Source organism: Ptychodera flava, chromosome 20 (assembly GCF_041260155.1).
Source record: "Ptychodera flava strain L36383 chromosome 20, AS_Pfla_20210202, whole genome shotgun sequence".
NCBI classification, from domain to species: domain Eukaryota; kingdom Metazoa; phylum Hemichordata; class Enteropneusta; family Ptychoderidae; genus Ptychodera; species Ptychodera flava.
Genome location: NC_091947.1, coordinates 30,324,117 through 30,350,125, shown reverse-complemented (window position 1 = coordinate 30,350,125; position 26,009 = coordinate 30,324,117). Strand labels below are relative to the sequence as shown.

The following is a 26,009-nucleotide window of genomic DNA, read 5'->3' as shown; positions in this document are numbered from 1 at the left end:
ATTTGTATGATAGGATCATGTACTGTTGCAAGGTACAACCTCCTTCGTACACAAATCTCCTGATGGGAATTCGTTGTTGGATTAGAAGAACACACTATCCTAGAGTCACAATGGACATATTTTTTAACTGTTTCCGGGCTGTTTCTAAAGCTTTGAAAAAAGAAGCAGTATGTGCACTTGGGTAGGATAAGGAGTCTGAAAAGTTTCTTTCTGGGCATGAAGCTGATCACTCGAGCGTGGGCGAAAATTTGTCTCAGGAGATAAGAGTGGTATTTTTTTTTTTAATTTATGCTAATCCTGGTCCCATTGCTCTCAGATTGTCAGTGTATAAACTGATACACATACTATGACAAACCGTAACAGTTTGCTCATTCAGAAGATGAAATGAACCACACAGGTCTTGTGTCACTGAGTATGCCAGACACTTGTCACTTCAGATGGTCAAGTGACGTGATGTCGAGTAATATTTTCAGAAACAAACACCAAAAAGCAGGAAATATTATCACGCCTACATACAGCAATGTCTAAGCACCACTACATAGACTTTTGAAGCAACTCCCATCTTTCTGGTACACAGACATCAAATTCTTACACCAGACAAGCAGTATGCTCTATGGTCTGTTGGACATGTCATTTAAGTCCATCTAATGAGTAAAAATACTCACAAATGTTCGCTACCAACTTTATAGTTTTCAATAAAAGATTGTAATAGCTACTATACAGTTCAGTGGTTTTTGTAGTAGTTGAAAGATGGTCCTACATACACTAAATTGTTTATGGTAATTGACAGTTTATCAGGTTTTACCTTGGGAGTTATTTCAAATATCGATCTCACATGAAATATATCCCCTGATGATGCACATAAGATTTCACCCTTTCACCGCCATGGTTTGGCCCAAACCTATTGTTATCAATGGTGATTGTGGATCTGCTTACAGTGAACTGGGGGTGAACAGGTTAAACTGTCCAAGTTTTCTGTGTTTTTAGATCATATACTTCTGCGGGTCAGGAGTATCAAGCATCGGCTACATCAAGATGTTTCACTGTGCACAACCAGAAATGCATGGATATTCATCGCCAATGATGAGTCATCATTAATTTGCATAATCAAAAACTATCAGTTTGCAAAAATGCATACCATTACATTGTAGTTCAAGTGTAGTTCAGATGCAGGACAGATGTACCAGAGGATGAAGAGAGGATGACTTGACGATATCACAGCTTTGCATAAAAGATAAAAACACTATCCCCTGTGATTTGCACTCTCATGACACTGTACTTGATACAATTATCAGAATAGAAAATCTAAAGTGAGAAATATTTCCGAGTCAAGTTTGCCTTATCTCAAGCAGCATGATATATGACCTTGATGAAAGCTACATGACCAAGACTCAGTTGGAAAGTAGCTAGTTCAAGGGTAAGAATGATGAACGAGCTGAATATACGATGGGCTTAGCAACCAGAATCTTCTGAAAGGTACGGTAATCACTGCTGACTATGTGATTGGTGAGCAGTAAGACAGGTACAATGAGCCCAGAACACTTCAGAAATGCAAAGTGTCACTGCCTGTATAAATTGATGGGGCAAAAATAGAAAGCTGTAAACTACATTGCGAAAGCGCATTATCACGACCACAAAATAGTTAAAACTGACCGAGCAAAAGTGACAATGGCTGCCGTATTTCTGCCAACACTGATAAAGATCATCACAATTGAATTTCAATAACACCAGGGCCTAGGTAAGAAATATTAGCAAAGCGTACGGTCCATATCGTCAGGATGGAATTCTAGATAGCTAAGTTACGAAGTCCCACCTATGAGATGTAAAACACAGATAGTTGATGACAAAATCTAGGTTGTCAAGACGCAATTTTGACGATTTTTCCCGTCATACATGCCGTTTCAACATGGCGGCCTAGAATAACGTCGATGCGAAGGCAGCAGTCGTGGTAAGTTTTTACCGTTATTTTTATGTTTGAAGTGAGAAATCGTGAAAAAATGTATCGCCTTCCGGGTCAAATATCATGGAAAATGCCCTGTGAAGTATTTTTGTCGAACGTTTGGTATTTTTAGAGAAGATAGATGTTAATTGCGGACTGCTGTGGGTCTACCAGCAGATCTGTGCGATTTTGCAAATACTAATAGGAAATAGAGCAAACTTTGCATGAGTACCATTTAATAAGCTAGACCCTGCACATACGGTAATCTCAAAGATCAGATGGTAGAAGTCGCATGTTGTATACGACCAAGTCAACGAGTTGAGATCTTAAATTGCACTGCACTGCACCATACCGTGTACCATACTTGTACTGATACGCACGTGGTTTTCTATGGATATCGCACAGATCTGCTTAGCAGACCCACAGCAGTCCGCAATTAACATCTATCTTATCTAAAAATACCAAACGTTCGACAAAAATACTTCACGAGGGCATTTTCCATGATATTTGACCCGGAAGGCGATACATTTTTTCACGATTTCTCACTTCAAAACTAAAAATAACGGTAAAAACTTACCACGACTGCTGCCTTCGCATCGACGTTATCTTAGGCCGCCATGTTGAAACGGCATGTATGACGGGAAAAATCGTCAAAATTGCGTCTTGACAACCTAGATTTTGTCATCAACTATCTGTGTTTTACATCTCATAGGTGGGACTTCGTAGCTTAGCTATCTAGAATTCCATCCTGACGATATGGACCGTACGCTTTGCTAATATTTCTTACCTAGGCCTGAACACCGAGAATTATATGGCATGCTATACTGCCGCAGCCCTGAAACCTGTAATCCATGCTCACTTATAGGTTTCAAGAATCCTTAATTACTCACCGGCTGCCAGTCTTACCTTCAAATTACTTTTTTTTGACCAAGAATTACATCAACAAAGTTAAATTTTTAATATTACCTGGATGGTTTCCTATTTGCAATGACCGTATCTATTAAGATTCTTTTGTTATGCAAGAACGTCTACGCCACTTTGTTTTTCTTTCTTATTTATGACTGTGGCATACGAAAGCCTACTCTATCTCATTTATCATGGAGAGTTATTATTGCCGATACAGAATTTCAATTTCAGATAGATAATGATTAATTTATAATTCATTAATATCAGACCATATTTTTATCAAAGATCAATTCTGACCATAGGGCACAATGATAACAGTAAGATTGCTTCAGTCTACTGTTAAGGTAGATTGCATTCATGATGGCCTGTGAATTGGCCTTGAAATTAGCTCTTCTCAATATACACACACTTCATTATAGAGAAATAACACAAGAAATTAATGGAAAATTAGTAAAATGTGACAGCGTCCTTCAGGACGGCTGTAAAACAAGTTGTGACATGTAAAATGCAAGAATAATAATACCATGAATAATGCAACAGGAAGGCACAATGTTTAACTTTCCTGTTATTTGAAAACTGCGCAGACTTTATTCATAAACAAATCTCTATAAATTATGAAATTACAGGCTGTTTTGATGGTTTTTTGATCAGTTGCTATACGAAGGATAAATTCATGTTTCATAAACACTGATGATTAATAAAATGATACACAAAATAATGAAATTAACAGTGTTTTTAATCAGTATCCGTATGATGAAAAGCTTCCACTACTGCCATTACAAACTATGTTAATTCTTCCTGTCTTCTGTTGTTGTAAATTTGCTGACATCTCAAAATTATGCTCATTTGGATTGCAGCATAAAAATTTCAGACAAAAACTTTCCCAGTGAATGCCATTTTCTATAGCATATATATATTGTATTTACTCATTATGATATGTTTGTTTGTTTGTTTGCTTTGGGGATCATAGTGCCAACACTGCAGAAGTACCAAATCAGACATGATCTTGTCATTCTATATCCATGAATACTATTTGGCTCATATCTTTGCCATCTCATTAAATGCTGGTACTAAAATCATGCAATAATATTCAACAGATCAGAACAACCCCCCAGTCAGCACATTCGAAAACCTAATATTAGTATCAATCTGCCAGCAACATTTGTAAGCAAAGAAACCAAGTTTGCATGGTTGAAGTTTTTCCTACGTTACTATTTTTGTCACCAAATTTATTTCTGGACTTGAATGTCAGACTACCTACATTACTTCTGGGGCATCTCTGACAGGTTATTTATACAAAGCTTTTTTTTAATTTGCTTATGGTTTTTGAATGCATCCATCCGAAAATTTTCAGAAATTGAAAAAAGATTAATTACTATTACTTATTCCCATTACACTTTGCCAGAATGTGACATATCACTGTCGGTGAGTAAAGAAATAACAATCAATCAAACATTTGATAGACATGTGACTCAGTGAGGGATGAAATAACGATCCATCAAACATTTGAACAAAATCCTGTTAAATTGAAGTAAACTACAAGTAATTAGTGATGAGCCGTGAAACAGCTTCTGCATTATCTCCGTCGCTGAACATCATCTTTGGATCTTAAGCAGTTTTATTGCCTTATTACCATACACTATCTTTCACAGACCAGTCGAAATTAAGTATACCCTTTTTTCAATGTAAACCATTACGGCCATCAAATTCATGAATTGTTGCAACCTTAAGAGGGTTGGTAATGTTCTGTGGGTTAAAAACATCTAATGTTGCTGTTCAGCGTTGGCGTGCTACCAAATGAATGAAATCACGACAATTACCACTGAAACTAAAAATAATAAGCCCCGTCGTTGATGGCAGAACTGAAAACAACGCAATCTGTTACCATGCTTTTAATGGTTCACTTTTTCACATGACAAAAACAATCTTTTAATCAAAATTTATACTAGCCAGATGGTTATGAGATGCAGTTAGAACAATACATCAAAAAACATCCTTCAGCTTGCGGAGGATTAAGAGTTGCTTCCATCAAACTTTAGTCTGCATTAGTCACAATAAATCCTTCATGATCTTATTTTCAGTATTAACATTTTTTAGTATACCAGTATAATTGGATTTTCTGTACACAAGTTGCCAGTAGTTGCAAATGAAATCTAAAATTTTTCCTAAAATCAAATCGTTACTCTAAATTTTCAACAGCTTTGTGCTGACTTTGCTCTAATTTTATAAAGATAGTCTGCTATGAAAAAAATGATTCACTGTTAATGAGATTATCATATTTGTTTTATAATCATATTGACCTCTTTATACTTTTGTTGATGGTGCAACAAAAATTCTACATTTTCATTTAACTTTTAAGTAGTAAATTAGAAAATATTTTCAAACGACATGACATCAAATTATTCAGTCATTCCATTGGTAATCTTTCTGAAATTCAAAGTGTCAATGATACATTTTACATGCGCGCACACAATCACTGAATAGCTGCTTTTCTATATTCACAGTTCATGGCTGCGGGCAAAGACTCTACAATTGGCAAGATTCTATTTCTGTTGGATTTTTTCACCACTGCTGTAGTGCACGTACATTGATATGGTTATATCACTGATCACATTTAGGTTCATGTACTCAGGTGTGGATCACATGCCAAAAATACACATTATATTAGCCTGCCAACAGCATAAATTAAATCTTGAAAGTTACCCCTATGTGCAAAATGGTACAGCACTGAAAATTTGAAAACTGCATGCATGGCAATTTATGACATGCCAAAGGCAAGAAAGAATTACATGATATGAAAACGCAACACATAAAACAGACGCTCCCTGAAAATAAAAATTTCAAGTTCAAAGATGTGCTAAGAGATATGTTTCTGGATATACACGACAAGATGGCTTTAACTTTCAATGAGAAAAACTGACCATGATTCAGTAATACATGCACACATACATAAACAACTCAAAACCAGTGTTTCCTTTACCAATACAGAATTCTGCAGCTGCTCTGACCACTCCACTCAGAATCCTAGTGCCAGCAATGTATGTTAGGAAAATGCATTGCAAATGCTGATTGCTGGCTTTTAAATTTCAGCAAATGCTTGTTGAGATTTGATGGTTTCCATGTAACTAGCCTAAGAAGAAGAAAACATCCTAGTGCTCACACAGCCATGCCTGGGACACTGAGACAGCAATGCCTGATGGGAAGTCTACACAAAGAGTGCTCATCATCCAGCACTCTTAATGTAAATCTGACACAAGTGTTTGCAGGAACTGGTGGGAAACCTTAGTGCTCGAGTAGCAGCATTTTCTTGTATATTTTTTCTTTAAATCACACGAATTTCTTCTTCCTTCCTTATAAAATTACTCCTATAGAATTCCAGTTAAAGAAACAACAGTGAAACTCTCAAGCATTTCAACCTTTCTTTAACTTCCTCTGAGACAGCAATTTTCTCTAACTTCTATTTACAACGCAAAAGCTACAGTGCTTTTATGACATACAACAGTGTTTGAAAGAGCAAGGGTGTCTACAATGTTTGCTGGTGAATATAGAAGAGTCAGTTTCCATACTTATGAAGAGACAATTTCTTTCTGTCATATACAGCATAAGTAAAGAAACGTACATTGGCAGCCATATTCTTTGGTGAAATCAAAAAAATTGCTTATAGAAAGCATTTCACAGCGTTTTCTCGTGTAGATGAAATGAAAAACAGGAATGCGTCCCATAGTGAGAGCAATTAACATGAGAACACCTCCACACGAAACTGGAACAATCGTGTGAGCAGTGCATGAAATATCCGACCAATGAAGCTGTAAGCTACAGCACATCACACAAAGGGCAGGCTAGACCATGTCACTTATAATGACCATGAAATACTGGCAAACAACAGGTACAATGACCGTCTATGAACCTGTTCGGACTGGTCTTGTATTAAAATAGGACATTATATGCATTTATGACTGAATGAATACAACTTGTTCCAGGCAAGACTCTTAGAAAAGACCACTAATATTATCTCACTGACAAGGTACCACTGACTGGACAGATTGTGTTGTTTTCCTTATAGATTAGAAATGGTATCTGGAGTCGCTATAGATATTTTCAACATGTCTAGACAAACATGCCCTCGTTTTGGGGAAACTGTCAATATTCCAGTGAAAATTATCAGTTGCTGCTGTGTGTACACCGGAAACTGATCAAAGATCAGTTCTAACATTTACCTTCTACATTTCTGATTGAAAGAATATGGCCAGCTTAAGAAGTGTTTGCGGGTACGGTCACAAGATAACTTCATTTTCTACACTGTACAATTGTAAAATATATCAAATTTTCCTTGATAGGTAGGTTCTGTGGGGAAAATTACAACTTACATGACGAGTTGGCTCCTCTAAGCCCATTAACAAAACATTAACCAGGTACTAGAGTGTCCAACAGACACCCCTAGTAGATCAGACTAAACCATTTCAATAGTAGGGGTGTAAGCACTGACTCAATAGCGCGTACTCATTTGTGTCAGCTGTCCATTGTCTTTAAAAAATATCCACATTTATCAACCTGTCCAAGACGTTCCACCTTATGCAAAGAAACAGCTGTTTTTTACAAGAAGCTTGACCTCATTTTATCTTTTCATTCCATGAAAGACAGTTCAGACTGCCTACTATGGTTCGTTCTTTACACTGACCGCTTTATAACAGCTAATAACACTGTTAATGCTTTTTAATAAACTGAACAGACATTGGTTAACAGCCTATTTCACACAGAAACTGTAAGATGGTTAACAGCCTGTTTCACACAGAAACTGTATAAAGATCATGAAATAGGCAGTTGTATAACATAATACAGAAGGATTGGAATCAGAAAGCCAGTATCAACACAAGTCAAAGTTGTAAAAACTCTCATTTACTGGGACATTTACTGTGCACATTGACTTAACGATACTGTAGTCGTTCAGCTTACTTCAAATTTAAGGTATCAGCAATACGTTGTAGTGTCTGAGCATTTAAATAGGCAAAGGTTGTAACTATTGATGATATTTTTATTATCTTTTTTCCAGAAAAGAAGTACATTTCTTCATTCTGCCTCTTAAAATAGACACAGTATTAGTTTTGCAAATAGAATCAATTATCAACAATGTCGTTGTAGATAACATATACCGGTACATACACTGTGTTACAGAGCAGAACACTTACAGTGCAATGATTTTGGAAAGGACAGGAAACTGGATTCAACACATGAGACAAAAATATTGGAAAACACTCAAAAAGTAAGGGCTAGTGGTGCTGTAACAATAGTACAACCTTGTACTAAGGGGATGACAACTCAAGGAGACTTGTACCCTGCTCCAGATGATCCATTCCTTCATCTGAGACATACATAAGTATTACAAAATTATCCAAGGACCCTCTCCTCTGTCATAGACAGTACATCTCTCAACCTGATCTAGTTTTGACACTGAGAGGCTTAACACCATTGACAAGGCACAAAATTTCCTGACATGCTCAGGTGTGTTGGACTTGAGTGGCTGTATAGTCAATCGTTTCATCTCATCATTAGTGATGCCATATTGGATAAGTGGCCTTCATAAGGCAAAACTCAAATCACTCTATCCTATACTTTGTGGGAACAAGCTTGTAACTTAATCATGAACGATATACCGACGATATATTTTAATTTGAAGAACAAAACTTTCCCCTAATATGATGAAAAAGGGTAATACCTCACTTGTTTGATGTGGTTTGCTGAAAACACAATAAATTACACCAATGCATCTTTTGACATTTCTGAATTTTTTGAGTCAATTCAGGGATTTCTTGAGATTTCAATGTGGCAGCATTATACAGCCAGCATAATATGTAATATGAACAATTTTTTGAGAGAAAAAATTTGAGTTAGTAGTGCCTCAATTATCCAGCTCTAAAGGCAAAATTGAATGACAGAATTGTTAGTATGGGTTACAAATAAACTCTATTAGCGTTGATGCAATATTCACTGTGCTTAAACAGACTAGTTCTCCTTGATAATCTGTTAATACCCTAATTTCCTTTGGATCGGATGCGATATTTTCTTGTTTCAGTCATAAGTGCATGTCTTAGATACAAGTCTTATGTCTAAGATACAGGCAAGCATATCAATCAGAGACAATAGGAACAAATACACTTTATCAAACAATAGCATTGGTTGAACAGAAAACAAGGCCAAAGCAGATAAACATATTGTATATGTGCTATTGTAATTGTTGATTCTCACAGAAAACACTGAGTGTCAATGTACCGTAAGATTCCTCGGCTAAGAATGTGTGACGCAAAGTGTAATTTTCTGTATGAAGGAAGAATCTAATCTGGACTGCTGGGCTGGTTCACTTTATTGAGATTTGAGGGGTGGAAGCTAGGAGATGTAATTCACAGATGTCTTAAACATTTAGTGACAGGCCTTGAGCTGTAGTAATCCTGCAAGAAGGCCTCCCAGTTCCTTCCACAGTCCACCAAGGCCGCCATCTTTGCAATGCCCTCCAGTGGCAACTTTTGTATTAGCCGAGCAGTTTCTACTGTGATAGCTTTGCCAGGTTACTGGCTGTCGTACACTGTGAGTTCAAATCCCATTGAGAATTTACTGAATCGAATACACAGTGAAACTCTGCATGTAAAAAACTGCAATTTTACAAGATTGGCTTTAGTTTGTCACCTCCCTCAAATAATTGAAGGTAGAAGATGAGAGAGAATTTACAAGTCTTATGTAAAATGTGATTTGAATATCCACAGCACTATAATCACAGGGTCAAATAATTTGTATAAGAATTACCCAACCTTGAGAAAATACCTTAGGTTGATTTGACCAACATTTTTTGCTTTATATGCATGATGTTAACGATAAATATCAAGTTGACATATATCAGTAGTAATGTCTAGTCATACAGGCTGGCCACATGGTCAAGGACAGTGGCCTAGTTATTCAGGATATGAGAGGTTCTCAGTTTCTCATGGAAACTTCTGCCCATAAATGAATGTCCCCAGCAGCACATTTGCTCAGTGCAAATTATGGCAGTGCTGACAACCACTGAGAAGAGAGTCCAAAAACCTTTTATGATAACCCTTGTTAGACAGGAGGAAAAGGGAAATTACTGCACCAAGATCACTATAATTTTTAATGCAAAATAAACAAGAAACCTGCTGAGTGATGGAAAATATATATTGTACCCTTTCATTAAGACGTACAGCCAACAACTCACATGGTCTGTTGGCGCCTCTGGGACAGCGAAATCTTGATTAGACGTCTCTTGTTTCAAAGACATGTAAATATGGATTGTTTAGCAACAAACTGAAGAGTCACCCTTCAATACTTGAGACACAAAATCTGCATTGGGAAGTGCACACTCATTGTACCATGTCTCGGTAACAGAAACAACAAGTGCAGACTTGAGTTTTATTAACCCAGCTGAGTTCACATACAGTGAAATGTTATAGTCCCCATTCAAGGGGGTCAAGGATGTGAGTAAATACTTAACATGATCATCATCAATGTTCTCCTGGTTGGATATCCAGTCTCCAAGGTTAAACCTTATTGTTTAAAACTCAGGGCAGTTTACAGCATTTCTGTTCAATACAAATGATATCAACATGAAACTAAATGGTTACGAAATTGGAATCTCATTTTGCAGACAAACTATCTAGAATACATACATCAAATGAGTTTTATTGTAACAGTGCAATGGTCATCAAATATAATAGAAGAATATAACATCACATTAAAAGCTACACTGACACAACTCTGTTTTCACCATCAGGTCTTGATAAGTTTGCAAAAAACTGAAATGAAACTAATTTCCTTTTCCATAACATGTTGTGTACATGGAAATCTGACTTTTTGTCAGTCACCTGGTTTAGGATCTGAATATATATGAATTGAGATCCTTGTGCACAGGAGACACATTAACAGACTGAAAAGACAGCAATGATAAACTGTCAACAGAAACGTGACTGATTGATGATAGATGCTGTCATTCCTTTACAGATGCTAAAATTTTACTTCATGGAATTCAACGATGAAAATGTATTCTGACTATAAGAAAAGTGGTGAAATTTTACTGTTTTTGGCATTTAAACGTATAACTAGACAGTAGTTTCCAGACACCTTCATTGGGCATTCCGCTTCATTTTCTCTTGATGGATATTAGAGTACAAAACTGACAATGTAATAAATTATAAATGATTTAACTAGCTGTATAATTACAGGTACAGAACCTTGTTCCATTTCCAATGGTTACATTAGCATATGATATTGACATATTTATCTCTCTTCTAGCAAGTCCAAATCGGCTGAATATCTGTTTTCTGTTGACATCTCATAAAACATTACAAAGTAAAGTTCAAAATAAGTCAAATTAGCAAGAGTAATTTTGATATTTCAGAAATATAAATCTGTATTTTCAGACTAATGCCAGGCATCGGATGAATGCCTTATCAGATCAAATGGAAACAGTAGAAGATGAGTTCAGAAATTCACAATAATTTGGGCATATTTCCACATATATTCCTGCTAGCAATTTGAATAATACTTTTCTTGGAAAAGCAGATTGAAGTTCAAAGGTTTTTCTATAAAGTGTTCACAAAAGTATATACATGACTTGCAACCTTTTTGTACCAAAATAATATCTACATTTTGATGTTCCGAGAACATTACAGATGATCTACAGATCTAATGTGCAGTATTATATATACCACAGTACAGCCAGTCCCACACTGACAAGTGATAACATAATAATCACATTAAGTAATATTTAGTTTTATTAGCAAATGGACAGGTTCTATAATACAGGAAATAATTTATCACCAATGAAAGGATGGCACTTAATTAAACTAAGTAGTGGATACGGAAATATAGTCAATGCTTCAACCGTCCTGTACAGGTGGTAGAATCACAAACTACTTCCTTTGAAATTTCTTCATCCTTGAATTACCAAAGTTTAGGAATTGTCTATTTTCTGCTGCAGCAAAGCTAGTCCTCCACCCAAGAAATGGGTTTAAAATGTGGGAAAGCAATGTGAAACAATGTCCACCGGTATGTGCCAGCAATAATTCTCCTTCTCACCTTAAAACATGGATTCAACCAATCCAAAATACATGTGCAAGGCTTTCAGTAAATTCCAGAAACCACACGGAATAGAATTTGGGGGAAACAACTTTAAACCCTTGAGAGTGCCCTGAAAGAAGCTTGCTGTTTCTTGGTCAGGAATTTTTGGAAATTTATGTGAACTAGCCTTTGAAAATAAATGTTAGATGAAAAGACATATAGTAGCATTTCCAGAAAAAAACTCAATATCAGTAGTATGTCAGATGGTCTTGAAGAAGTCAATGTAAGACCTCTCCAAGACAATACCCATGTATTATGTCCAACTAGTACTGTGCAACTCATTGTACATCTTACCGTGATTGACACCGTTGACTGTTATCTGCTCCATGACCCTGTAACCTCCATTTCCGTGTTCAGAGGCCCAGTTATACCATCGAAAACAATACATACACAATATACTGTATACTATTAGCACCTACAATTGTGCTGACTTAGCAATGCCTATATTGCAGGACATCATTTTACATGGCCTGATTCATAAGTACTCATTGTTTACTTCCGCCATTATCTAACACCCTGTAACAAATGAGCACCAATCCGACAAATTGAGACCAGACAGATTGTGAAAAACAGTTGACTTTTTTGCACCTGCCTGAAGTTAGATCATATTGTATCTCGTACACAGGACTTCTGGTAACACTTCATCAGTGACACTCTATAATGCTAGATATCCTCGACGGGCTGCCTAGGATCCATGAAAGGATCTGTATGAAGTGATATAATTTGTGCAGCATGATGTTACAATCTACTAAACTCTAATAAGCCAATCACAATTACTCACATCAGAGTTGTAAGGAAGAAGATCCAGCAAAACACAGTTGAATATTTTAGATTTGCATTGGATAGCACTGGTGGCTAACCATAAAAGCCCTTTACAAGTATTTCATGAGTGTGATGAAGGCAGTTTCACAAGAGTAGCTTGCATGAGCACCTTGCAAATTTCCAAGTACTTGAGCTTTGGGTTTTCAGGAAGGGCTAAAAGATTGCATGCTTCCTTAATGTATGTTTCCTTTATGTGTAGTACAAACTGAAAATGTTGAATGCATAACACTACCATGACTTTCTCAGTGATATAAACTTGACCCTGTACCTTTGACTTCCGAGCTCTGTGGGTCAATTTAGGATATTTGGAAATTCTCAGCGTCAGCCTCACACCAGTACATGTAAGCTTTAAAATTTGCTTGCATTCACAGAGAACAGTCGAGATGCACATCACTTTAGCTTAGAGTGCACACTGTTCCAACACTCTCCCTGCACCTGGCAATAGTAGCTTTCTAGCCCAGAGCCTGCACTGTATGTGTGGAATTACATGGCAGATGGCATTGTGTTGTGAGGTACAGGTAACTGTACGGTTCTTGGAAATCTCAGATGATATGAATATTCATGAGTACAGGGTCTCATATATGAAATTCCCAAAGCACCTGGATAAAAACAGAAAACCAACCAACATCACACACTTGTAAAAATAGTGATTTGTTTCGTGTTTACAGTATGCTCTATGAACATATGTGCAATACCGTGTATGTTCATATAACAGTCATGGCAAGACTCCAAACCAAAATAAAAATAAAAATTTACATGAGTTATTTATCCATCAGGCTTGCTGCTGCTGTCCCATTCACTTCCGGAGAAGTCCACATTTCAAGATAAGACGATAAGACAGGTGTCACGTCATGGCATGCTTGATAGTCATAGGAACCTATACAAACTCCCGCGACTACAAAAAGAACTTCCCAATTCCTCCAAATACGCTATAGCTTCCTGTCAATTAACACCAATGCAAGAATTTGATTTCTTCTGATGACACAAACCTTTCATGGATAAGTTCACCAGAATAATCCTCAGCCAAACCAAAACACTCACACAGTGAACTTTGTCCTCAGTATATGTATACATACCTTGCTGCACTCAATGCCATCAGAGACACAGCCAACAGAAGAAAATGCAGTAGGAAGTGGAGGGATGCTTTTTACTATGTCATTAATGACATATGTAAATCAACATACCAGGAAGGGTTTACTCACATATGTCCAAAAGTTGAGAATACAAATCTCTTTCAACCCAGAGCAGAAGAGTTATCATGGAGTGAAAGAAACAGGATATTGAGGGAAAGGTAAAAAGACTGACTTTAAAAAGACCACAAGATTCCTGTTTGTATTGACTACTTCTAGCACTGTGCAGAGTTCCTTTATCAAGAAACTGTTTACCAAGAGACATTCCTATCATGAACAGATTTGCTCACCTTTGCTGGTCTTTAGCGTACATTTTTAAGTTTACAGAAGAGTGGACGAGTAAATACCACTGGTTTTATAAACCAGGGAGGCAGCACGTAGATACATGTACTTCTATTTATTAACTAACAGCAGACAGAAGCTGCTTAAATCAGTGAAAATGGGCAGCAGGGTTAATGTGTTCATGTTTGTCATGCCTTGAACAAACAAAATGAAATTTTCCAAGCAACAGGAGGCTCGTCTTGAGTGACATGGCATTATTATCATCAGGACATTAATACCAGAAGAAATTTATAAACTGACCAATTACTGTCACAAAACCAAAAACATCATAATGAATATTCTGTAAGTCACTTCCAAGTTCACACCACGAGATGTGACCTGGTTCCTTGGGGAAATTGCTGTTATTCACTAAAAACTCATATGGTCCATACAAATGACCTTTCTTAGGATCAAAAATATTCAAAAGAGTCCTAGATAGACGCTCCCTTATGGTAAGACATTACCTGACCTTGCACTCAGTTGACCTCCACTTCACCATGCAAGTTTCCATGCTCAGATGACCTATCTGTTTAATAATTCCCCAAAAGAATTCATATTTTTTCAGTACACTTGACAAAAGTCAACCAACAATCATTGCTAAGTATGATATTTTTTAAAACCGTGATCTCTGCAATGGTTTCAAAATGAGTTTCAAAGAATGAAAATAAAACGGTGGTTTCCTTGTGTTGTGGACAGCACAAGAGGTCATAGGCACCCCAACACACAGATAACACTATCATGATAACAAGTGATGCTTGGTACATGGAAAATGGTGCAATTATTTCTTTTCATCCACACTCCTGGATGAAGACATACCAGGACATACATATATATACATGAACACATGAATACATCTCTATATTTTTGATAATCACCAGAATGGAAATTTCCCGATGGGACACCAACATGTGGATCATATGCATCTTTTGAAGAGTCACTGCAGGACATTGACATACATACTAGTGTACAGACTGTGTGATCAGAAAGTTCTTGTCGTTCATCCACAGATGTAATAGCCAACCAGGATTGTCACATATGATGTAAGACACAGGAGGCCGATACAAACAGCTGGCAATCACGCAACTACTGCACATGTTGCAGAGTTTTGAAGATGTTTCAAAGAAGGCACAGACAATTTTTAATGTGATGGTTCATCGAGTAAGAGTGTGAATCATAGTTAGTGAGGAACCTTCTCAGAGGTTTTAACAGCTGTTACCCACTCCTCGTGTGAAAAGAAATTTTATAAAACATTCAATCTAATGATGACACGATTGATCTGATGGAATAACGTCATAACACTGACAATACAACACATGGAGACACACGATTAACACTTCATCATGAGAGCATTAGGCACTGTAACCATGCACAAGACAACGTCAGCTCATATTCACATATGGCGCAATTAAAACTTGCACATAGGAACTCAACAAAAGAAAAAACTTTTGAAGAAGCCAGACAGATGGTGTCGTCATTAACGCCGACGTAGACTTCGATTGTATCTAATGTACGTTTCTATAGTAAACTCTTACGAAATCGGCTGATACATATTACAAAACAAAGACAAGAAATCTGGGGAAACAATGCACCATCGATTTGTGCGTAACCGGAAGTTCCGAAAAAAAAACGAGAAGCCACACACTTACCTTCCCCCAAATTTTCCTGCCGTTCATGGTGTCAAGAGCAGCAGCCGCATGAGCGTGTTCGTAGAATTCGACAAAGCAGTACGGATCGTTACCACTATGCTGGATGGGAGTAAAATTAAGAAGATATTTTGATTATCTCAGCCAAAAGCCGGTTGTGTCAGCTGATTTCCGAACAATAGTATGTCTGACATTGAGCATGCTTGACTGGCGTACTGTACGGAAAGTGGAAGGACCAAAGCTGGAGGTCAAACCGATCTCAACAAAGTCAAAGGAATCAAAAACAAAACATGTATAGGTGCTTACCTCAGCTATCATCTTGCAGCTCTTACACAATCCAATCTGGTTGAAGAGCTCCAGTATGAATATTTCTGTGACTCGAGAGTCCAAATTACCAACGTACCTGTTTGAAATAAAGCCAACGTGGAACGCAATTGAATGACATTACTTCAGAACACATGCTGCCGCAAAACATCAACATCGAAATCGAATCGGAGGCATTTGAGGGGGGATACTTACAAAGTCCGAGGCCTCGTGTCATTTTCGTTAACCTGAAAGAAAAGAAAATTTATTAATAGTTTGAAAGCGACACTTAAACTCACGAAATGCGACGTGGAGAGACGCTAACCTGGTAGTTATTAGCCATGATGGCGACCACACACCCAGGATATAGAGGCCAAATGCAACTCGCATGCGTATACCGATGCACTATGGGTAATAATGGGCGCCAACAAAAGCGTTCAGAAGCTGCGAGAGTTTGCTTAGCACCGGTCCGCCACTGTTGTCAGTTCATAGAAACGGAACGATTTTTTTTTCAACAAATTGGTTATGAGGAAACATTATTTGTCCGTTGCGCTATACAATGCGCTCAGTTTTCCTCGTTGACCGAAAAACACAAGCTATTTTTCGGCAATGTATTCGCCCTTCTGTGTAACTGTGGGCATTGAAAACATGTACGGAATACTGCCCATTGCAGCGTACAGTATACCCGACGCGACGCGTCACATGCGCGCAGCTCTGTGCGTTGGACAAAGACATTTAAATTTTCACCAGCTACAGTATCGCTATTCAATATTTTCGACAAAAATATGTGACACTCATATCCAGTTGGGGGTGTAAATGCTGACAGGACATTTTAATACTACGTTTGTTTGCATGTTTTTGTTTGTACATGGATGTATTTTTGTACATCCATGGTTTGTATGACATGACAGTTCGCCTTGCCTGGTTTGTATAAGCTTATTGTAGTTTAGTACTAATGTTATGGTAGATGAATAAAATGATAAATATGGCGTCTTTAGTGCTTACGCAGCAGTGTGGTTGTATATGAAAGGCATTTGCAGATGAACACTTTTGACAAAAATCAACGCAGAAAGGAAAAGGGCATGCTTCACCCACAATAGCGCTGATCGCAAATGACGTCACTGTTCTCTTCATTAATATAAATAAACATTTGTCCGCATTTTCCGCATAAACGATGAAAATAAAACCTGCGAGTGTTAGAATGGCTATTTAGCGTCACACCTATTCGTATGATTTGATGACTGAGACTACAAGCTGCAACAACAGCCGCGCATACAACGACAAAATTTGTCCGAATTTCAGCATGTTTGTCCGAAAGTCGCGCGCGTGCAGCTATATTTAGTAACAAACCCGAAATCGCGATCAACGCTATTGCTCCGAGCTCCTTTGATTGAAGGCTGTGACCGTGTAAGGGAACACAACCTTTTTCTGTGTTTTTCCCCTGACATTCCCAAAAGTTAAATCGTATAAATAATAGAAAAGTGGCAATAGTCTGTGATAGTATCATGGGTCCAAGTGTTTGAAACTTGTGAAAGTGAAGAGCAAAAAAGTCCCGTTTCACATTGAAATGGACAGGGAAAGGGGGCGATACCAAGTATCTCTAAAAGTAGGTCAAAACTATCACTTTCTTATCTGTTTTATTCACATATCTTTTGGGTAAAACGTATCAAATTTGAAAGTGGCCAACATTCTACAACAATTTCATTGTTTTCACAATGGCATGATTGTTGAACAAAGAAAGGACGAGTAGAGTTCAGTTTTCACAATTACAAATGCCGTGTCAGATATTTTAAAACTTTGGGTGGGAACGCCACCTTTTCTATACATGCCTTGTCTACACACGTATCTAATTATGTATATATATATATATATATATATATATATATATATATATATATATATATATATATATATATATATGTATGATTATACAGAAAATAACAATACTTTTTGCGTTTATTGTTTGTCTTTTTTCGTACTGCGCACAAAACACTCTTTAGAAAAGTGCAAACAACATTATATTTGTAAAGCTTTGTTTTCTTCTGTTTTTGGCGGAAGGGCAAAACTTACAGATTGAAACAAAAGTCGAAAATATTCACCAAATCTGTACGTAACTTTCGACCAAACATTGTAAGTATTTCGAAACCACACACACGACTAAGACATACAAGATATTTGATCTTTTGTTCTGCCGGTAAGCTCTGGGGTACATTTCCTTTGGCCCATCCTTTGCAACCATAGAGTTTCCAGAAAAACTATGTTGCAACTGAGCAAACATACTTGACGGAGGCCTTGCACTAAAGAGTGGAAATATATGAATTAGGGATTCTACGAACGTCTCCTGTACTTGGAAAGTAAGTATACCCGTAGTCTACACCGTATTAGATTTATCTATGTCGTGTTTGTTTGTTTGTTTGTTTGTTTGGATGATACCGATGGTGATAATGATGATGACGACGGCGACGAAAATATTGATGATAAATGACGATGATGATAAATTATGATAATGATGATGATGATAATGATGATAATGATGGTGAATGATCACGTTGAATGATAACACGTTTTAGTAACTACCTTCAAAGAATAATGTGGCAACATTTGACGTTATAACTGATCCTTCATTGATCTATGATGTATTTTTAAGCTTGATGATTTGTTTGTTTGTTTTTGTTGTTAATGTTGTTGTTGTCGGTTATTTAACGTGTCCTTTATTGACTTAGAGTTGACAAATAGTAACAGATCAAATACAATAGGGTATCTGAAATTATATACCCTCGAGGGTCTATGCTGAAACATGCCACATCCAGCACATAGGCTCATAAGACACGATAGGCCGACTGTTTTTACAAACAACTACTGGTACATATAATAAACATACTGACGTGGAATTTCCAAATGTACAAGGAACCAGATTGAGATTGTGCATAGTCACACTGAAGCTGTCACATCTATTTACGCACCAATACAGTGCAACAAAAAAGACCATTTTTGTGGTCGGAGACACAAGACTCGTACATGTTTTTCCATCAACGGTTCAAGTCAGAAGCTAAGAGGGATAACAGTTTTGTGAATGTTCATTTATTCGTATACTACTTGGTTTCCTGCCAAATTAAAATGGATCAGTTATTACCTTTTTAAAAAGGTATAATTTAAGATTTACCAGGCCTGCATGCCAGAAAATAGCAACCGTGCCACGAGAAAAGAACACTTAGGCACTGACCTAAAGTCTGCAAAAGATCAACCTTACTTACTTGATGTATTTTCATGTAGGCCTTTCGTTTTCTCCAATGAAACCCAAGACCTGCATCTGATTTGACTCCGATTGGAGTATTTAATGATGTAAACAAATGGTAAACACACCGCCGCCATGTCCTTCGGATCAAAATCATACACGTGTATAGAAGAATTGGCTGGTTCACTTCCTCCCCGCTTTGTCATTTGTTGTAGCCCGGTCCTTGAGTAGTCTGAGGAAATGAAAAACCGAAATGGGCAAAGACCAAGTTAATCTCTACATCTAATTCCAATCATATAGACCATAGGTATTGATCGTGGACTGACATAATATTTAAACTATTGACATCATCACCGAAGTCCTAAACAAATCTTTGAAAATTTTTAAAGTAGATGTATGTTACAGTTTCATTCACTTTTCAAACTTCCGGGAAAGTGATATATGATTAAATATGCATTATTCGCAACTTTAAAACACGAGGCCTGCATGGCTCGACTGACTATCTTCAACCAATATATCTACAAATGTATTCATATTGTGCCTAATTTCTTGGATTGCCTTTATAGTTCACAAGAGGCGACTTCTACACCTTAAGTTCATCTACCACCAATCAAAATTCCGCTACTCGGCAACCCATCTCTCCCTCTCTCTCTCTCTCTCTCTCTCTCTCTCTCTCTCTCTCTCTCTCTCTCTCTCTCTCTCATATTTTGCTTAGGAAGGTATGCTAATCGATTTCGTTTTCCGACAGAGGGGTTCTAAGACTAAAACACCATCACACTGTCTGAAGAATCTCGTAAGGTCTGTGATCGTAGTTTTCAAAAATGCAAAATCAAGTCAACATATTTGCTTTATTTTTGTGACCATTGGTGTATTCCAGAACTTTCGTTCCATCTGTGAAATTTTATTCACACAATCATGTCGAAATTGCACGAGTTCAATGTGTCAATACAGCATGTATGTGTTTAATGTTTGATGTTATTGTTGACAAATAACTGAACTTTATCCCAATATCCCAATATTAAAACGACAACACTGCAGTCATAACATTACCTCGTAAGATATAGGGCATAATTAAACATACATAGATACATACATAGATACATACATACATACATAGATACATATATACATACATACATACATACATACATACATACATACATACATACATACATACATACATACATACATACATACATACATACATACACGCACGCAACGTGTACGGAAACTGATATATTTTATGTCAAGTTCACCTTTTTGTTTCTTTTAACTTTTCTGCCACTGTTAATATCTTGCATGATAATATGGCCATCATATGTGTACACTGATGCAAATGCTAGCAGCTGTCGTATTAATCAACATACTGACATATTGACCGACATAGCTATAGATATTAAGCAACACAGTCAGCGATATCATAAAAGGCATTGATGAAGAAAGACGTATAAATCGACCGTGGTCGATATTTGCCGTAAATGAAGATGTACCTAAAGTTTCTAGGTGGGTCACAGTCTCTCTATCCCTATCTCTGTCTGTTGGGTCAATGTGTTTGTGTGAGAGAGATCTGTCTACAGTTGTCGTGTCAATCTAGTGCAGCCGTTCTCAGTCGATTGGCATTTTCGTCTCAAATGCATCGAGTGAAGAAGAACAGTACAGATGCGCAAACAAGCAAGAACACAGCTGCTGCCACCTAATTTACGATGTGCACATTTCCACATGCTTTCACTTTTCTTAAAAGCGCGCCCTGATGAACTGACCAACTGTTGATCTGATTGAATATGCAAGAGACTGTTCATGCCGCCGCCATCAGACACTTTCCAGTTAGAGATATTATGCTATCTGTACAAACCGAATGAAGAGTTACACGCGGTCATACTGTTTTGTGTATGTTATCCAAACTTTCTACTTTCGAGACCAGGACCAACCAAACAAGCAGGCCGCCTAAGACGAATACCTTTGCCAGAGCAAAGAAGAAGCGGTCCAGCTACAGGGAAGCCAGGACAAACAAACACACAAACAAACAAACAAACATACAAATAAATAAATACAGTGGGAAAAAATAAACAAACCAATAAACATATATACAAAGAAACTAAAAACCCGAGTGAACATACACACAGACAAATAAATGAATTAATAAATAAATATAAGAGAAAACAACAAATTAAATAAGAATTGAAAGAATTGACTGAACAATTCATGCAGCATATTCAAGATGCGACGTCACGGTCGAAAGTACATGTTCTCATCATTAGAAATGTTACAATATCTCAGGGTAGTGGAAGAACAATGCTGGGACAACAGTAGTATGGCTGTTCATAACAATTTGTAATTGTATCTATTCATCTTGTAATTAAGGAAATGTTATCGACCTATTGAGTAATGCAAACCAATAACATGTCAGAGCTAGGTTACATTGAGGACACGAATCACGTCAAAAGGTACGTTTTCATGGGCCTGACGGGCCAGGTATTTAGTTTCCGGTAGGATGCGATTGAGCCAGGCACCAAGAATTCAATCGGAAAATTAACACACTAACAGATCTATTGCTTGAAACCCGTGTGAAGCGAAGGACGCTAAGCACGAGTGCGTTGATATTTGTGATTAGATTTTAGTTTTAATGTAGAAAATCACATTAATTTCACAGACCAAGAAACACTGTCTGGAACCTTGCTGTTTTTACTTAACAAAATAAAACAAATATTATAAAGCAAAATTATCGTTCTTTCATTACAGCTCTCATGTTCGGGGAAGTGGAAGTAAAATATGTATATCTATCGTTTCATCGATTTCTTTTACAACGGAAATAAAACGTGTAATCGAGCCGCTTGCTGGGATTCAATTAAAATCCAAAACAAACAGCCAGCACAGGGAGAGTACCGCGCAGTTAACACAAAAGTAAACGAGAGTGATATAACTGATTGAAAAGGTATGGCGCCACTGACCTAGTGAATCACGTGACATTAGAATTAGGTAAGATCCTGCAGCATAACAAAAGCATTAACAGTCTACCCGTTCGATATCGGTGGAAATAAATGCACCCACTCCCTGCGGATAAAATTGACTACCATACACAAATAATCATGATAGAACACGTGATCTATAGTAGTTCTTGATTCATTACTTAAATATCTCAATGCAGTTGACATAAAAACAGATGCGTATACTGCACTATAAGCGTAGTATACCGCAGTATTGCTAAACGAGCAAAATATTGTCTTACTGTTGACTCTGTCTCGGGACAGATATCCTGATTCTCAAACTTTTACGATTCTTTTCTGAATTATCATTTAATTTGTTGGGGCTAATTTGAAGCTCTTGGAGTACGAAATTTTTCACCACCTTAGTTTTTTGACAATCGACGATTTTACTTTTCCCCAGAGTTAACACAGGGATGGCGGCCATTTTGATTTTCAAATGTCGGCAAATGTTAAGTAATTTATTTCTCTAGTACCAAACTTTGCACGGTGACCCCTGATTTTTATTCTTGATTCGGTAGGAGAATGGTTTAAGATTCCACTGAGCAAAGTTTAAGCAAAAGTTTAAGTCTTTCGCTTTCGAGGCGCATAATTCCTTAAGAAAAAATATTCATGAAGAGTTTAAGAATGTCGAGATTGACACACCAAAAAAGATGTATGCGCACACACGCGCTTCAATGGATACAGTCATGAATATATACGTGACAAGGGGTACCTGATGAATTGATTTGATCTTTTCGAAAGGCGTAGACTTAATTGTCGGTCGGTAAAAAAGAAAGAATCGAAGATAGAATGAAAGCGACGACGCTGATTACCTTAAACTCAACGGTATCATTTGAAACCGTGTTTATATTTGAAATGATTATTGGAATCCGATGTATTTAGGTTTAACCTCATTCAAACAACATAAATTTATTCGTGATGATCACGGGGAGACGGTGATCATACGTGTGTGTATCACAGATGTAGACATGCAAAGAGTGAAGTGTTCTTAGGTAGTACACTTTGATACTAGGCTAAAACATCACATATACCGAACCTGGCAATGGCTAAATTCGGCATTTGCATAGTATGGATGTCTTCAAATCTAATCAGTCGGTAACACTGACAGTGCAGTGAGAAGGGCTGATGACATTAATGACAACATGGTCGCGAATGGTCTATCTGTAACTCTGCTTACGACTGGTCTACTTGCGACTCGAGAGAGTGGCGTCAGTGAGGCAAAGGTGAGACAGAGTAGGACTCGGTGAAACAGGAAGACAGGAGCAGACAGACCGACGGGGGAAATAATGAAAGTGAAGCCAGACGGTTTATTCAGTCCGCAGATAGTATACAGAGCCGTAACCATTCAAAGTAAACAACATTTCAAATACTTCAGTCTGTTGTATCGCGTATGACGTTGATTAGAGCAATATAAACTGTAAATTTACATGCTTTTTTATGTTTGTAAAAAAAGGTTTATTACTCTGCTCAAAAATGATGTCGAAATGCCACGTATTCAATTTGTGAACACAGCGTGTGTAAGACTTCCCCCTCGCTATCTATTATCCAACGTCAGTCGCGGAAAACTGAATTTTAGTCAATTACACTAGAATAACATTGTATTTTGTGTACAATTCGTTTTGCTGACACATACTGTGTGGAGAAGAATAAAAAATGGGTTTTGTTTTGTAGAAATAGTAAAGGAAATATCAAAAAGACAAAGCTATTGTCCTTTTAATGACAATCGCCACAGGGGGCGTACACTGGTTCTGAAGTCAGAAGACAGAGTTTGGTGTATTTAAATGAAACCAACCACTCAAGGCTCCATTGGCCGTACATTTTATATATTTTTAATTGCGTTTTTTTCTGCTTATAGATCACTTGGCCTTCTCCTACTCGCGAAATCATGCCGAAATGCCCAGCTTTCCCTTTGTCAACCAAGTATAATGTGTGCGACGTCCATTGTTATTCCGTTCATTTTTCGAGGGTCAGGACTAGAATTCAACTCTCCATGATAAGGTTGCATTTGTACGTAATGTGTTGTCTTTGTAGAGGAGAAGGCCTAATGCTTTGTGATGTCAACATATGTTAGGGAGAACAGGAAGGAAATGTAATTGCTTTCCAGAAGGAAAATTACGAAAATTTTGACAAACAGTAACTTTTTTCAAAACTTTTGCAGCTGTTGTTGTTGTTGTTGTTGTTGTTGTTGTTGTTGTTGTTGTTGGTGGTGGTGGTGGTGGTGGTGGTGGTGGTTGTGATGGTGTGTGTATGTGTTTGGTGTGTGTTTGGTGCGTATGTGTGCGCGTGTGTTTCATTAGATGTAAAGGTTGCGTTCTCCGTGCAGTGTTTTAGATTGACTTGAGTAAAAGTAAGTAACACACTTACACAGGGGAAAATTATTGTTTTAGACGCTTATACAAGTAAATCTCTTGAATTAATCGGAAAAAAATTTTGCATTTTATGTTTTATTGGTAACAGTAGAGGAGGGTCATTATGCTTGTCAAAAAGGTGTATAGCAGTACAGTTGTCAGTTATCATTTATCGTTGGTAGTATTTTAATCCATTTACAACAATGTGTCTCTAACTTGTCTTTTTCCAGAGCAATTTCGTCCTCCTAGTGGTAATTTTGTTCAACTTGTAGCAAATACAGACTAAGCGATGTTTTCATACGGTTCAGTTTCGTTGCATATAAATCGTTTCGCTAGAAATATGAGGTGACTGTAAGTAACCGGAGCACTTGTGTCTCCGAAGGCTATGGTCTCACAACAAGAAAAGGAAACTCTTTGTAGAAATTATAAAAATCGCACAAGAAGGTGTCATTTACATGAGTAAATTGAATGGTCTAATGTGTCGTCTTTGCTATGGGTGTCCAGCCTATACCTCTGCGGTAGAGGTCATAGTTCATGTACAAGATATGGTGAAAGAGGGTTTTCTATGCGGAGTTCTTATCGCAAATTCATATTGTATACAATCTTTAATTGGATGGCATGTTACATATACACAAATATATTTTGTTACGATCAATTACAGTAAAAAAGTAATGCATACACAATGCGATCTTACTGATAATCTCGTAAGATCTTTTGTTATGATTCGATCCGAACAGTTTTGATCGAAAGATAAATTCAGATATCTTAAAATGATCTACAAAGTTAAAATTACACGCAAATGCTTTAGCTTAATCATATAAAATCTAATACATTATACATTTAAATTCAAATACTGATGTATAGATTAAGTTCAAATACTGATGTATAGATTAATTATATATAGATCAGTAAGAATCAGGTAGACACATACAAGGGAGCCAACCGAGAAAATGCAGCCGTGCCCTCTAAACTTTTCATATGCGAATTTTAGTTTCCTTTTCCTCCATCGTCCGTACATTTAAATAACACGATCTTGTACAGCGACGAGAACTGTAAGCTTATGCTCAGAATGGCAATGGGTCAAGACCTTTGCTTTGTCACGTGTACGTGCGTTTGGTAGAAATTTGCCATACTGTGTCATATTTGCGGAGAGTTTCTAACCCGATGGTTCAATACTCAATGTGTTCATTTTCGAGATAGCTATTAGGGGATTGAAATACTGTAGGTAAGCATTACATATCCACACATTAAAGCT

General features: G+C 37.2%; 1 protein-coding gene across 1 annotated transcript in view; it reads right to left on the bottom strand.

The window, feature by feature from the left end:
* LOC139120599 (nucleolysin TIAR-like) overlaps positions 1 to 16,669 on the bottom strand; it is a 110,404-nt gene extending 93,735 nt beyond the window's left edge. Inside the window, 4 exon segments of the mRNA XM_070685107.1 lie at positions 15,888 to 15,986; positions 16,191 to 16,287; positions 16,404 to 16,435; positions 16,513 to 16,669. Of these exon segments, the coding sequence (XP_070541208.1) occupies positions 15,888 to 15,986; positions 16,191 to 16,287; positions 16,404 to 16,435; positions 16,513 to 16,530 (246 nt within the window). The 5' untranslated portion in view covers positions 16,531 to 16,669.
* Between the last annotated feature and the right edge of the window lie 9,340 nt (positions 16,670 to 26,009).